General features: G+C 42.4%; 1 protein-coding gene across 1 annotated transcript in view; it reads left to right on the top strand.

Moving 5' to 3' along the window:
* The window catches only part of LOC100378544 (uncharacterized protein KIAA0930 homolog), a 36,769-nt gene that overhangs the window by 16,794 nt on the left and 4,272 nt on the right, over positions 1 to 15,703 (top strand). The window contains exons 7-8 of the mRNA XM_006824062.3: positions 8,357 to 8,555; positions 9,555 to 9,710. Coding sequence (XP_006824125.1) covers positions 8,357 to 8,555; positions 9,555 to 9,710 — 355 coding nt within the window. The remainder of the gene's footprint in view (positions 1 to 8,356; positions 8,556 to 9,554; positions 9,711 to 15,703) is intronic.

The following is a 15,703-nucleotide window of genomic DNA, read 5'->3' as shown; positions in this document are numbered from 1 at the left end:
GTTGGTACAGTAGTGTAAGAACTTAGACTCACAGGTTGGTATAGTAGTGATGAGAACTTAGACTCACAGGTTGGTACAGTAGTGATGAAAACTTAGACTCACAGGTTGGTACAGTAGTGCAAGAACTTAGACTCACAGGTTGGTACAGTAGTGTAAGAACTTAGACTCACAGGTTGGTACAGTAGTGTAAGAACTTAGACTCACAGGTTGGTACAGTAGTGATGAGAACTTAGACTCACAGGTTGGTACAGTAGTGATGAGAACTTAGACTCACAGGTTGGTACAGTAGTGATGAGAACTTAGATTCACAGGTTGGTACAGTAGTGATGAGAACTTAGATTCACAGGTTGGTACAGTAGTGATGAGAACTTAGATTCACAGGTTGGTACAGTAGTGATAAGAACTTAGACTCACTTGCATGTTTATTCATGTCATATCAAGAGGAGTTAATTTTTTCGTCCTTTCAAGGCACTAAACCTGAATTTTATGTCAGGTACATTGATGATGGATTTGGTGCCATGTCTGGCAGTCGGGATGAGTTATTACAGTTCATTGACTTTGTGAAGAACTTTAATCCCGCCATACAATACACACATGAGATATCAGAAATAACACTACCATTTCTCGATATTTCTACTAAGGTAGATGGTGATCGCATTTCTACATCTATCTACACAAAACCTACTGATTCACATTGTTATTTACAGTATGAATCTTCACATCCTACTAGAATGAAGGACTCCATACCTTACTCGCAGTTACTCCGGGTACGTCGTATTTGCAGCGATGATACTGATTTCCGTAACCAGGCGAGGATTTTATGTGATTATTTCAGAAAACGGGGTTATCCTCGTAATGTCACTGGGAAAGCATTGGCCAAGGTTGTGTCAATGTCAAGAACTGATTGTATTGGTTCTACGGTTTCCCGTGACAATCAGGATCGTGTAATTTTGGCACTTACGTACCATCCTTTAAATGTCAGGATTAAAAACATCATGTACAAACATTTTCACATTTTACAGACCAGTGAGGAGACTAGTTCTACGTTTCCACTAATGCCTACTACTGCCTGGCGCCGTGACACTAATTTAAGGAGGTTATTGGTGCATACGGGTGAAAGGGGAGACCCTGAGAAATATGGTTCTGTCCCGTGTAATCGTCCTAGGTGTAATACTTGTCCTTTTATTACAGACACTAATCGTATATTTGGTCCCAAGGGAGATGTTGAGGTCAAATATCCGTTCAGTTGTATCACTATGAATGTTGTATATTGCATTTCATGTATTAGATGCGGGAAACTTTATATTGGTTCTACAGTTCGTCGACTGGGTGATCGGTTTGCTGAGCATCTACGGCAAACTAGACAGAAAAATCGTTATTATCCGGTTTCACTTCATTTTAATTCTAGTGGACATAATATTACAGATATGTCTATTTCTGGTGTATGTGTTGTCAATGGCAACGAAAATCAGCTCAGGCGTGTCGAGGAGGAAACTATATTCCGCCTTGGAACTAAAGAACCCCATGGTATTAACAAACAGTTCAACTCATTTGTTGAGCTCACTACCTAAGGCGCGTTATTTGTTCTATTGTGGAATTTTTTGTGATTCTAACTTATAGCTCATGCGCGTTCTTACGTTCCTATGTTCTACCTGTACGTTATCACACTTGCTTCTATGCTATCGATAAAGAGCCATTGCTCGAAACGTCTAGCTATTTTTAATAGTTATTTAGGACTACGATTACCAAATATTATCTTCAATATATCATACTTATCAGTCCGAGCAGCGTTTATTTATTTATAAACTACTATTACGATTTTTCTATTTGCTGCTATCTTACTAATGTCATCGGGTAAGAATTTCCATCAACGCCATGCACATCGTTTGTTTGTGGAGAGTACTAGGGGTCTGCCGGAAAATGTAAGAACTGTCGCGGTCAGATTTTGCAAGGCGACTTTTGGGAAGACTAGATGTACCAGCCACATATTTTTCATTGATGCTTGCCTTCGGAAAAAAGTGATTCCTGTTGGATTTAGACTTAACTTCAGAGCGGCAAGTAGCAGTGTATCTAACGCTTTTCTACGACACTGTAATCAACGCCTTAATAGGTGTTCGCGCAGCCTGATGAATTCTACTATTCGGGACAATGTTTTTAAATGTAAGCTTCACCATAAACAGCGTCTCGATTCATTGGATTCATTATATTACCTGTGCCGACCAACCCAGATAAGTGCAATTTTTACGGCTGTTCATTCTCTGAATATGCGTTTATACCATGCTTTGCGGAGACGCAAATTAATGAAATTGAACAGACTCTGTGCTGGTAAGTATGAAGAAAAGGGTGAGTACAGGTTGCCTTTTGCTGAGCGCGAAAATGTTCGCCGGGTGGTCACTATCCCTGAGGACCTCCCTCTTAGTGTATCCGAACGTAGCGTATTGAGTCGGGGACTGAATTTCATTCCGGTTAAATCTAGAGTAAATGAATTTCAGGTGAAACGCGACGCTGACAGTTTTTTTCGCCGACTTAGACTGAAGGAGTACCATGCGCAGGACGCTGATCGCGATCGCGATGAAGCTAGCCAGGACATGGATACTATTCACAACGCTCGTTTATTTGGAGCACCACCATCTGTGTCCTATTGGACACCACCACCTGGTCGTAATGATACTCTGGATCATTATATAAGTGTGTGTAGACGAGAAATACATACTATTAAGTTTAATAATCAGAAATGGCAAAATAGCAATATAACTCGTCAGGAACGTGACGCTCTTAATTCTCTTAAGTCACGACGTGATGAGATTGTTATTAAGCCAGCTGACAAGGGTGGAGCAGTGGTGGTTTGGCGTAGAGATTTGTATCTGGTTGAGGCAGAGAGGCAGTTATCGGATACAGACTCCTACCGGGCACTTGATGTGGATCTCACGAATGAAATACAACGGGAAATAGGTGATGTGGTTAATGGCTATATTGCTAAAGGTGATTTGCCGATAGAGGCCAAAAATCTTATAGTGCGCAGACCACGGACATCAGTCTTTTATCTATTACCTAAGATTCACAAGGTAAACAACCCTGGTAGACCCATTGTCTCAGCATGTAATTGTCCGACTGAGCACATAGCTCGATACTTGGATTCAATGTTGAGACCTATTGTTGCGTCACAGCCTACGTATGTTCAGGATACAAATGATGCACTTAGGAAACTAGAGTTATTTCGTTTCACACCGGATATACCCAGATTTTTGTTTTCTATGGATGTAAAATCCCTTTATACATCTATCCCGCACACTGATGGACTGTTGGCTTTACAGCATTTTCTGAATAAAAGGACAGTTAAGGATCCTCCTACGTTTGTGTTGGTGCGCTTAGCGGAATTAGTTTTGAACGGGAATTGCTTTTCTTTTAATGGTAAACATTATATACAGAAACGAGGTGTGGCTATGGGCAGTTGTTTTGGTCCGAGCTATGCATGTTTATTCATGTCATATCAAGAGGAGTTAATTTTTTCGTCCTTTCAAGGCACTAAACCTGAATTTTATGTCAGGTACATTGATGATGGATTTGGTGCCATGTCTGGCAGTCGGGATGAGTTATTACAGTTCATTGACTTTGTGAAGAACTTTAATCCCGCCATACAATACACACATGAGATATCAGAAATAACACTACCATTTCTCGATATTTCTACTAAGGTAGATGGTGATCGCATTTCTACATCTATCTACACAAAACCTACTGATTCACATTGTTATTTACAGTATGAATCTTCACATCCTACTAGAATGAAGGACTCCATACCTTACTCGCAGTTACTCCGGGTACGTCGTATTTGCAGCGATGATACTGATTTCCGTAACCAGGCGAGGATTTTATGTGATTATTTCAGAAAACGGGGTTATCCTCGTAATGTCACTGGGAAAGCATTGGCCAAGGTTGTGTCAATGTCAAGAACTGATTGTATTGGTTCTACGGTTTCCCGTGACAATCAGGATCGTGTAATTTTGGCACTTACGTACCATCCTTTAAATGTCAGGATTAAAAACATCATGTACAAACATTTTCACATTTTACAGACCAGTGAGGAGACTAGTTCTACGTTTCCACTAATGCCTACTACTGCCTGGCGCCGTGACACTAATTTAAGGAGGTTATTGGTGCATACGGGTGAAAGGGGAGACCCTGAGAAATATGGTTCTGTCCCGTGTAATCGTCCTAGGTGTAATACTTGTCCTTTTATTACAGACACTAATCGTATATTTGGTCCCAAGGGAGATGTTGAGGTCAAATATCCGTTCAGTTGTATCACTATGAATGTTGTATATTGCATTTCATGTATTAGATGCGGGAAACTTTATATTGGTTCTACAGTTCGTCGACTGGGTGATCGGTTTGCTGAGCATCTACGGCAAACTAGACAGAAAAATCGTTATTATCCGGTTTCACTTCATTTTAATTCTAGTGGACATAATATTACAGATATGTCTATTTCTGGTGTATGTGTTGTCAATGGCAACGAAAATCAGCTCAGGCGTGTCGAGGAGGAAACTATATTCCGCCTTGGAACTAAAGAACCCCATGGTATTAACAAACAGTTCAACTCATTTGTTGAGCTCACTACCTAAGGCGCGTTATTTGTTCTATTGTGGAATTTTTTGTGATTCTAACTTATAGCTCATGCGCGTTCTTACGTTCCTATGTTCTACCTGTACGTTATCACACTTGCTTCTATGCTATCGATAAAGAGCCATTGCTCGAAACGTCTAGCTATTTTTAATAGTTATTTAGGACTACGATTACCAAATATTATCTTCAATATATCATACTTATCAGTCCGAGCAGCGTTTATTTATTTATAAACTACTATTACGATTTTTCTATTTGCTGCTATCTTACTAATGTCATCGGGTAAGAATTTCCATCAACGCCATGCACATCGTTTGTTTGTGGAGAGTACTAGGGGTCTGCCGGAAAATGTAAGAACTGTCGCGGTCAGATTTTGCAAGGCGACTTTTGGGAAGACTAGATGTACCAGCCACATATTTTTCATTGATGCTTGCCTTCGGAAAAAAGTGATTCCTGTTGGATTTAGACTTAACTTCAGAGCGGCAAGTAGCAGTGTATCTAACGCTTTTCTACGACACTGTAATCAACGCCTTAATAGGTGTTCGCGCAGCCTGATGAATTCTACTATTCGGGACAATGTTTTTAAATGTAAGCTTCACCATAAACAGCGTCTCGATTCATTGGATTCATTATATTACCTGTGCCGACCAACCCAGATAAGTGCAATTTTTACGGCTGTTCATTCTCTGAATATGCGTTTATACCATGCTTTGCGGAGACGCAAATTAATGAAATTGAACAGACTCTGTGCTGGTAAGTATGAAGAAAAGGGTGAGTACAGGTTGCCTTTTGCTGAGCGCGAAAATGTTCGCCGGGTGGTCACTATCCCTGAGGACCTCCCTCTTAGTGTATCCGAACGTAGCGTATTGAGTCGGGGACTGAATTTCATTCCGGTTAAATCTAGAGTAAATGAATTTCAGGTGAAACGCGACGCTGACAGTTTTTTTCGCCGACTTAGACTGAAGGAGTACCATGCGCAGGACGCTGATCGCGATCGCGATGAAGCTAGCCAGGACATGGATACTATTCACAACGCTCGTTTATTTGGAGCACCACCATCTGTGTCCTATTGGACACCACCACCTGGTCGTAATGATACTCTGGATCATTATATAAGTGTGTGTAGACGAGAAATACATACTATTAAGTTTAATAATCAGAAATGGCAAAATAGCAATATAACTCGTCAGGAACGTGACGCTCTTAATTCTCTTAAGTCACGACGTGATGAGATTGTTATTAAGCCAGCTGACAAGGGTGGAGCAGTGGTGGTTTGGCGTAGAGATTTGTATCTGGTTGAGGCAGAGAGGCAGTTATCGGATACAGACTCCTACCGGGCACTTGATGTGGATCTCACGAATGAAATACAACGGGAAATAGGTGATGTGGTTAATGGCTATATTGCTAAAGGTGATTTGCCGATAGAGGCCAAAAATCTTATAGTGCGCAGACCACGGACATCAGTCTTTTATCTATTACCTAAGATTCACAAGGTAAACAACCCTGGTAGACCCATTGTCTCAGCATGTAATTGTCCGACTGAGCACATAGCTCGATACTTGGATTCAATGTTGAGACCTATTGTTGCGTCACAGCCTACGTATGTTCAGGATACAAATGATGCACTTAGGAAACTAGAGTTATTTCGTTTCACACCGGATATACCCAGATTTTTGTTTTCTATGGATGTAAAATCCCTTTATACATCTATCCCGCACACTGATGGACTGTTGGCTTTACAGCATTTTCTGAATAAAAGGACAGTTAAGGATCCTCCTACGTTTGTGTTGGTGCGCTTAGCGGAATTAGTTTTGAACGGGAATTGCTTTTCTTTTAATGGTAAACATTATATACAGAAACGAGGTGTGGCTATGGGCAGTTGTTTTTGTCCGAGCTATGCATGTTTATTCATGTCATATCAAGAGGAGTTAATTTTTTCGTCCTTTCAAGGCACTAAACCTGAATTTTATGTCAGGTACATTGATGATGGATTTGGTGCCATGTCTGGCAGTCGGGATGAGTTATTACAGTTCATTGACTTTGTGAAGAACTTTAATCCCGCCATACAATACACACATGAGATATCAGAAATAACACTACCATTTCTCGATATTTCTACTAAGGTAGATGGTGATCGCATTTCTACATCTATCTACACAAAACCTACTGATTCACATTGTTATTTACAGTATGAATCTTCACATCCTACTAGAATGAAGGACTCCATACCTTACTCGCAGTTACTCCGGGTACGTCGTATTTGCAGCGATGATACTGATTTCCGTAACCAGGCGAGGATTTTATGTGATTATTTCAGAAAACGGGGTTATCCTCGTAATGTCACTGGGAAAGCATTGGCCAAGGTTGTGTCAATGTCAAGAACTGATTGTATTGGTTCTACGGTTTCCCGTGACAATCAGGATCGTGTAATTTTGGCACTTACGTACCATCCTTAAATGTCAGGATTAAAAACATCATGTACAAACATTTTCACATTTTACAGACCAGTGAGGAGACTAGTTCTACGTTTCCACTAATGCCTACTACTGCCTGGCGCCGTGACACTAATTTAAGGAGGTTATTGGTGCATACGGGTGAAAGGGGAGACCCTGAGAAATATGGTTCTGTCCCGTGTAATCGTCCTAGGTGTAATACTTGTCCTTTTATTACAGACACTAATCGTATATTTGGTCCCAAGGGAGATGTTGAGGTCAAATATCCGTTCAGTTGTATCACTATGAATGTTGTATATTGCATTTCATGTATTAGATGCGGGAAACTTTATATTGGTTCTACAGTTCGTCGACTGGGTGATCGGTTTGCTGAGCATCTACGGCAAACTAGACAGAAAAATCGTTATTATCCGGTTTCACTTCATTTTAATTCTAGTGGACATAATATTACAGATATGTCTATTTCTGGTGTATGTGTTGTCAATGGCAATGAAAATCAGCTCAGGCGTGTCGAGGAGGAAACTATATTCCGCCTTGGAACTAAAGAACCCCATGGTATTAACAAACAGTTCAACTCATTTGTTGAGCTCACTACCTAAGGCGCGTTATTTGTTCTATTGTGGAATTTTTTGTGATTCTAACTTATAGCTCATGCGCGTTCTTAGGTTCCTATGTTCTACCTGTACGTTATCACACTTGCTTCTATGCTATCGATAAAGAGCCATTGCTCGAAACGTCTAGCTATTTTTAATAGTTATTTAGGACTACGATTACCAAATATTATCTTCAATATATCATACTTATCAGTCCGAGCAGCGTTTATTTATTTAGACTCACTTAGGTTGGTACAGTAGTGATGAGAACTTAGACTCACAGGTTGGTACAGTAGTGTAAGAACTTAGACTCACAGGTTGGTACAGTAGTGATGAGAACTTAGATTCACAGGTTGGTACAGTACCGGTAGTGATGAGAACTTAGACTCACAGGTTGGTACAGTAGTGATGAGAACTTAGATTCACAGGTTGGTACAGTAGTGATGAGAACTTAGATTCACAGGTTGGTACAGTAGTGCAAGAACTTAGACTCACAAAATTAATTCCAAGCGAAAATAAAGTATTTTAGAGTATATGATGTATGCAACGATGCACATGTAAAATACTTATTTTTTATATCCTTAGTGTGACTGTGTTGCAAAGATCAATTTATTCTCGTTTTGAAGTACTGATTCTGTGATTTCAATCTAAATCTCAGAGCTTTTTCTGTTATTATTTGACCAGGGTGCATCTCCTCTTCACCGACCACGTGCTATATGTAGTCAGCCAGCATCAGCGTCTTCCAGCCCACCAGAAATCAGGAAATCTTTGTCGTATAATGACAACTTAGCCGGAGTGCAGCAGTATCAATTACCATCCGGCTACTCAAGTGATCAGAGTTCCAGTCCTGAAGATGAAGGGTGGGATGAATTTGAATCTAAAGGTTTGTTTTGTTTAATGAGCTCGCTTGGAGATGATCCTGCCCAAAAATTCTGTATATTCTCATATATTTTGACAATTTGCACTCAGAGATATTTACTGGAGTATTATGCTACATATTTTTGAATTCTGAATACCCACTAAACAGATGTGACTGACAGAAAATGCCAAATCTGTCAAAACAGTGAAATTGAAGATGAGAAACACTTTCTCTTTCAATGTAGTCATTACACAGAATTAAGGAACACATTTTTTAACAAATTTAACATTGTTCCTGATATCTGTTCAGTATTATTGAACTTGGTCAACTTATCTACAGTTGTTTTTTCAAATGAGAGAACAAAGTTTGAATAAATATATTTACCAGCTGTCTCATATCAGAACCATCAAAAAAAAAATATAAATATAAATAATAAATAACATTTTATTATAATATTACCATCTATGCAATGTACTTTATTTTACTTTTGCCTCAACTGAATTTTCGGTTTTTACTTTTTTATTATCATGATTTTATTCTTTATTGTAATTTTATCTCTATCTCAACAGAGATTCAATAACAATAAAGTTATTACTCCCACATGATGAACTAAAAAAAAACAAAGTGTCACCAGAAGTCTGCCTTGTTTTGATTCAATTACTGCGGTTCGGAATAATTCAAAATCGAAGCAAGTGAATTACCCGGTAGCACCTATTGGAATAATGTTAAAAGATCTTAGTACCAGTAATCAAATCAAACAGGAAGCTGAAATAATCCATGGCATGCTGAAAAATATTTTATAATTTTATAATATCTACAAATTGGGACAGATTAGGATTATCGATTATTTTTCATAATATTGCACGTAATTTAACGGCATATGGGACAAAATCTCACGAAAGTCATTGTGACTTCCCGCTGAATGAACACCAGTAAAATTTTCACTGCTACACAATGTCACAGTTTTCATAGTTGATATTATCTCCTGTGTTTTCACCAAGAAAGATTTGCTTTCCTCTGCAGCATCTTGGGTTGGTGATAACTCCCAGACTAGTAATTGGAGAAGTAGACTTGGTCAGTCACTAAATTGGTTGAGGCGGTCACCGCGGAAACCAAGGACCCTGAATCTAAATACATATCTAACCTATGTGACTTTGCCATGGCACAGAATCATTGCAGGTAGGTTTAAAACTAGCTCTAGCTGGATCCTAACCTGGTTTAGGCTAGATCACTAACCAGTTCAAACTGGATTGATTATGGATTGATTCATACACTTTAATAGCTTCGCTGTCGACTTTGTCGAGCGGAGCTTATCATATGAGTGATTGTCCGTCGTCGTCCGTGTCAATGTTTTATTTTTTCGACTTCTTCTTGAAAACTACAAGCCTGAATGCTTTAATACTTGGTGTATATGTACCTTGGGTAGACCTCTCTCAGATTTGTTCATTTCATGATGATATCTTCAATTCTCTAATTTAAGTAAATATTTTTGTCATTTTTGGTAAGAAGTGATATTTTCGACTTCTTGTTAAAAACCGCAAGTCTAATTGCTTTTATATTACATATATAGGTACTACATGTGGACCTCTCTCAGATTTGTTCATTTTGTAATGATATCTTTAAATCTCTAATTTTGGTGAATATTTTTGTCATTTTTAGTAAAAAGTGATATTTTCGACTTCTTGTTGAAAATCACAAGTCCAATTGCTTTGATATTACATATATAGGTACTACATGTGGACCTCCTTCAGATTTGTTAATTTCGTTGTGAAATTTTCAATTATTGAATTTTGATGATTATTTTTGTCATTTTTGGTGAAAAGTGATATTTTTGACTTCTTGTTGAAAACCGCAAGTCCAATTGCTTTTATATTACATATATACGTACTATGTGTGGACTTCTTTCAGATTTGTCCCATTGCTTTTTAGTCCCCGTTCGGACGTAGTCCGAAAACGGGGACTTATGTTTTGCCCTGTGTGCGTCCTTCCGTCCGTGCGTCCGTGCGTCCGTGATCACCTGTATCTCGAACATGCATGGACCGATTAAGTTCAAACTTCACTCATACATCACACATTATATGGGACATATGCACATGCATTTTTTTCATGATCCGATTAACGATAGCCGAATAGCGGCCATTTTAAGGCCGAAAATGCATCAAAATCACACATTTTCACCATTCCGGACCCGGATCTCAGTTATGCATGGACGGATTTTGTTCAAATTTGGTACATACATTAAACATAATAGGACCTTGATGCACGTCATTTTTTTTTTTGGATCGGGTTCGAAATGGCCGACTGGCGGCCATTTTGTTTTAAAGAATTCAGTTCTGGATCCGTATCTGAGACATGCTTGGATTGATCGAGTTCAAACTTCACACACACAAGGTACATCATGTCACAAATATGTATGTGCATTTGTTTCATGATCTCATTAACGATAGCCAAATGGCGGCCGCTTTAAGGCCGAAAATGCATTGAAATCAGACATTTTCACCATTCCGGACCCGGATCTTAGTTATGCATGGACGGATTTCATTCAAATTTGGTACATACATTAAACATAATAGGACCTTGATGCACGTCATTTTTTTTTTCGGATCAAGTTCGAAATAGCCGACTGGCGGCCATTTTGTTTTAAAGAATTCAGTTCTGGATCCGTATCCGAGACATGCTTGGATTGATAGAGTTCAAACTTCACACACACAAGGTACATCATGTCACAAATATGTATGTGCATTTGTTTCATGATCTCATTAACGATAGCCAAATGGCGGCCGCTTTAAGGCCGAAAATGCATTGAAATCGCACATTTTCACCATTCCGGACCCGTATCTCAGTTATGCATGGATGGATTTTGTTCAAATTTGGTACATACATTAAACATAATAGGACCTTGATGCACGTCTTTTTTTTTTTCGTATCAAGTTCGAAATGGCCGACTGGCGGCCATTTTGTTAAATAATTCAGTTCTGGATCCGTATCCAAGACATGTCTGGATTGATCAAGTTCAAACTTCACACACACATGGTACATCATGTCACAAATAGATATGTGCCTTTGTTTCATGATCTGCTTAACAATAGCGAAATGATGGCCATTTTAAGGCCGAAAATGCATCAAAATCACGTATTTTCACAATTCCAGAACCGGATCTCAGTCATGCATGGATGGATTTTGTTCAGATTTAGCACAATGTGTTGTACATATGCAGGTGCATTTCGGTCATGATCTGCTTTGAATGTATATGTCACTCAAATATGAACGGAACGGGGACGTGTCATTGACAATGACTTGTTATATATATATTGTTCATTTTCTAATGATATCTTCAGTTCTTTAATTGTAATGTGCATTGCTAACAGCGGAGCTATCTCAGCCGAGAGGCAGCTTGTTTATATTGTTTTTAAGGACAATAAATTAATTCCAGTTTGAACCAGATCAAAACCAGTGAAGACTGGTTTATTATTGTTATCGTCTAGTTCAGAACAAGATAAAACTATTTTGCAACTAGACTGTTTCATGCTCAATTTACTACGTTCAATTACCCACCATAGACTCCGGTCAGTCAAAATGACTATTTTGAACTGTAGGCATTAATCAGCGATTCTGCCGGTGATGGAGAGATAGAATCCAGGTCAGGGGAAGCCCCATGACCTCAAGATTCTTTTACCCCTTACGTCACGAAGTGGCAGCGCCACAGGTAGCCGTCCATCACTCTGATTTTTTTCTCCGCCTCGAGTGGAGATGAAATCTAGCGAGCTCTGCTGGATCGCCTGCTTTTTTTTTTCCTGTCCGGATTTATAGCTTGGGTTGTTGCCGCTGCACGGCATCCCACATTGTAGCTGGTAGGATAAGTTTTCCTTGTCATTTTTACCCTCGTGTCGTTTTCCCCTTTGTGTGTAGTATTTTTCACAACAAAGAAATTAAAATCCGGCGCCACTACGTAACCAGTCGGTTTTCACACGTTGACCCCCCCCCACTTTCAGCCAGCTAGGGTTCGTCACGCGGTAATGGTACAACGGTAACGAATTCATCCTTGTGTCCGGTCCCCGCTGTGGGTTTTGACTCCTTTCTTACCGACCCACAGGCGTCCCCAGAAGGAACCGACCCTGTCATGAGACGCACAGTCGAACACTCTCCTCTCACATATTTAAAGTGAAAGGAGACGCAGTTCGCTCGCGCCGGATACAGCCGGTACTCTGGGCGGTCCCTCAGAGTCTTCCATCTGTATGACTTGGTGAGCCACGCTTTTGGGGTGAGGCGGAGTATCATTGATCCCAGTGATACGATGTATATACCCCCACCCTTGATCCTAAAGCGACCACCTAAGGTTGCTTCAACGCTTATGGGATCATGGGCGTCGGGATCCAAAGCAACCCCGTCGGCACGTCTCTCCCTGTCCGCCTGAGTGCGGAGTGGGGCGCAGAGCATGCAAACGGTGTTGATGGGTGGCATTGGTCAGCCGCGGAGGATGTAATGCTTAAGGCCCCCTGGTGGGGATAACATTAGGCAACACTTCCCACTGGACCAAACGCTACCCGGTCAGTATGTTTTCGGGATCAGTACGTGCTCCTCGATCGGTTCCACATGGAGACACCATTCAGGATTCTTCTCTCCATCCACCGTTTCGACTGGCTAGCCCCACTGGACTTAAGCGGGCCTACCTGCACATACTGATGCACCCAGCAAGTTGCCATCTCCTTTGAATTGCCCAGCTGGGCCAAGTATTCGAATTTCGGGTGCCCCCCCTCTTGTTCGGGTTGGGCACAGCGCCCTACGTGTTCACCAGAGTGATGAAACAGGTAGTGCTGCTGCTTCACCAGATGTCGGTACACCTCAATCCGTAGCCAGACTTCCGATTACCAACAACCCGGGCAAGGGGTAATAGCCAAATGCGTCAGGCTAACACAGGATTTACTTCACCAGCTGGGCTCGTTAGTAAATCGACCCAATGCGCAGTTGGTGTCCCTGGGCATGGAGTTTTGACACAGAGGTAAGCTTGGCTTATCAAGCATGTTGCTTAGCGCTAAGCAGCCTAGCCGAATGCCTAGTCAGCGTTCCCTCGGTGTCCCTCCGTGAACTAATGCGGATCATCGATATGATGAACTTGGTTCGAAGGGTCGTTCCCCAGGCCGCACTACGCAGCCGCCCGGTATAACGCTTGTTATAACGCCGAGCTCTCCTATGGGAACTAGATAGGCGGGTTTCGATCTCGGAACAAGTGAAGGAAGCCCTGCCCTGGTGGTCGTCACTGGCCAACCTCGGACAGAGGAGCCCCTTGGGCCCACTCGCCGCAGGTATGACTCTGGTAACAGATACCTCCCCCCAGTGTTGGGGAGCGCATCTATTGGGCCAACAAGCCCAAGGATATGGCCCCCGCATTAGTTTTGGGACTACCATATCAACCGACTCGAACTGAGAGCAGTGTACACTACCACGCTTTCTACCCGTAGTTGAGACCACAGAGTCCTGCTCCGCACAGGCTACGCAGCGGTGGTCTTCTTCAAGAAGGAGGGGGGACGCATTCCCCAACGTTGTCAGTCCTAGCGAAGCAAAATCATCCTTTGGTGCCTGGAATACAATGTGGAGCTAACCGCACACCACCTTCCAGGGCTAAGGAACAGTCTGGCGACGCCCTTTCAGGGCGGCTCCGTCGCCAGAACACTGGCTGATACCCCAGTGGATAGCCTCCTGGCTGTTTTGGCCGTGGGACGGTCCAAGGTTGGACCGTTTTGCCACACCTCGGAACGCCAAGCTCCCGAGGAGCCTGGGCCAGGATCGCTTTGCTAGCCCTGTGGACCCACTTAGTTGTGCACGCCTTTCCTCCCTTCCCGCTAGTTCACCAGCCACCGGAGAAAAGCTTCGACAGGTGCACACCCGCATATTATTATGGGTTGCACCCAATTGGCCAAGCAAGGCCTAGTTTCCACTGTTGGAAATGCTAGTCGGAGCGCCAGCAGTGCTTCCGGACTTACCAGACCTGCCGTCCCAACCAGACGGCGCACTACCAACGAGCCCAGCAGGTATCACTTACACGCATGGAGGCTCTCAGTAGACCCGCACATACGAAAGCCTTATCTGAGCAGGCTGTCAACGTCCTGGCCAGGGCGAACAGGGATTCCACCTACGCGACCTATATTTCTAGGCTGCAAGCATACACTGATTGGTGTAGCGGAAGGGAGATTGATCCATACCATCCCTCTATTGGCCAGGTAGCAGGCTCCTTCGTCCAACCGTTTGACGAAGTGGGTTTGTCCTACGCAGCGAGCGTTGGCTACAGGTCGGTCTTGTCTCCCACCACTCAGAACGTACGGGAACAAGACTAGCCGATTGTCCTATTATTAGGAGACTATTTACTGCTTTCCAAACGCCAAGACCCCATACAAGGGAGCCGCCCAACTGGGACTTGTCGCTGTGTGGTCTGCTCTAAGCAGACCGCCCTTTGAGCCTCTCCAATCAGCACCACTCAAATTTTTGACGTGGAAAATAGTCTTCCTTCTGACCCTCACCTCAGGTAGGCATCGGTCAGAGCTAGGCGCCCACTGCCCTTCGCGGACGGTTGTGCCGTTTTATGGACGATCAAGTTGTACTAAAGACACGAATCTGGTTTCTCGCCAAGAACCAAATCCCAGGACACGATCCTCAACCGATCGTCATCCCCCGGCTGGCAAATATTGTCGGTCCAGAGGATCAGGAGGAATTGCTTCTCTGCCCGATCCGAGCGCTGAGTTGCTACGAGAACCATACCAGGTTTTCCAGACGGGGAACCAAACACATGTTTTTGTGTTACGGCCCTGGAAAACAGGATAAGCCGGCTTCCCCGACTTCCATCGCCAGCTGGATTACTGCGACTGTACTGGAGGTCTATAATACACTATCCTCCTCAACACAGACCTTGCAGAGACACTAAGTACGACAGCATGAGGTCCGTGCGATTGCTAACTCACTAGCGTTAGCGTCAGGTGCCCCCCTCAAACACATTCTGAGGGCAGGCTTCTGGAGAACGCATCAACTACTTCCATAAGAGACACCCAATCTATTGAGCAGGGTCTCTTTAGGTTGGGCCCCGTCGTAGCGGGTCAGGCCTTGTTTGCTGACCCAGCCCGAACGACCACAGGGGCCTCTGCGCATAGGCCACTCAGAACGTACGGGAACAAGACTAGCCG

The sequence above is a fragment of the Saccoglossus kowalevskii genome, chromosome 11 (assembly GCF_978046115.1).
Source record: "Saccoglossus kowalevskii chromosome 11, keSacKowa6.1, whole genome shotgun sequence".
Classification (NCBI taxonomy): domain Eukaryota; kingdom Metazoa; phylum Hemichordata; class Enteropneusta; family Harrimaniidae; genus Saccoglossus; species Saccoglossus kowalevskii.
This window is presented reverse-complemented; position numbering and strand designations above follow the sequence as displayed.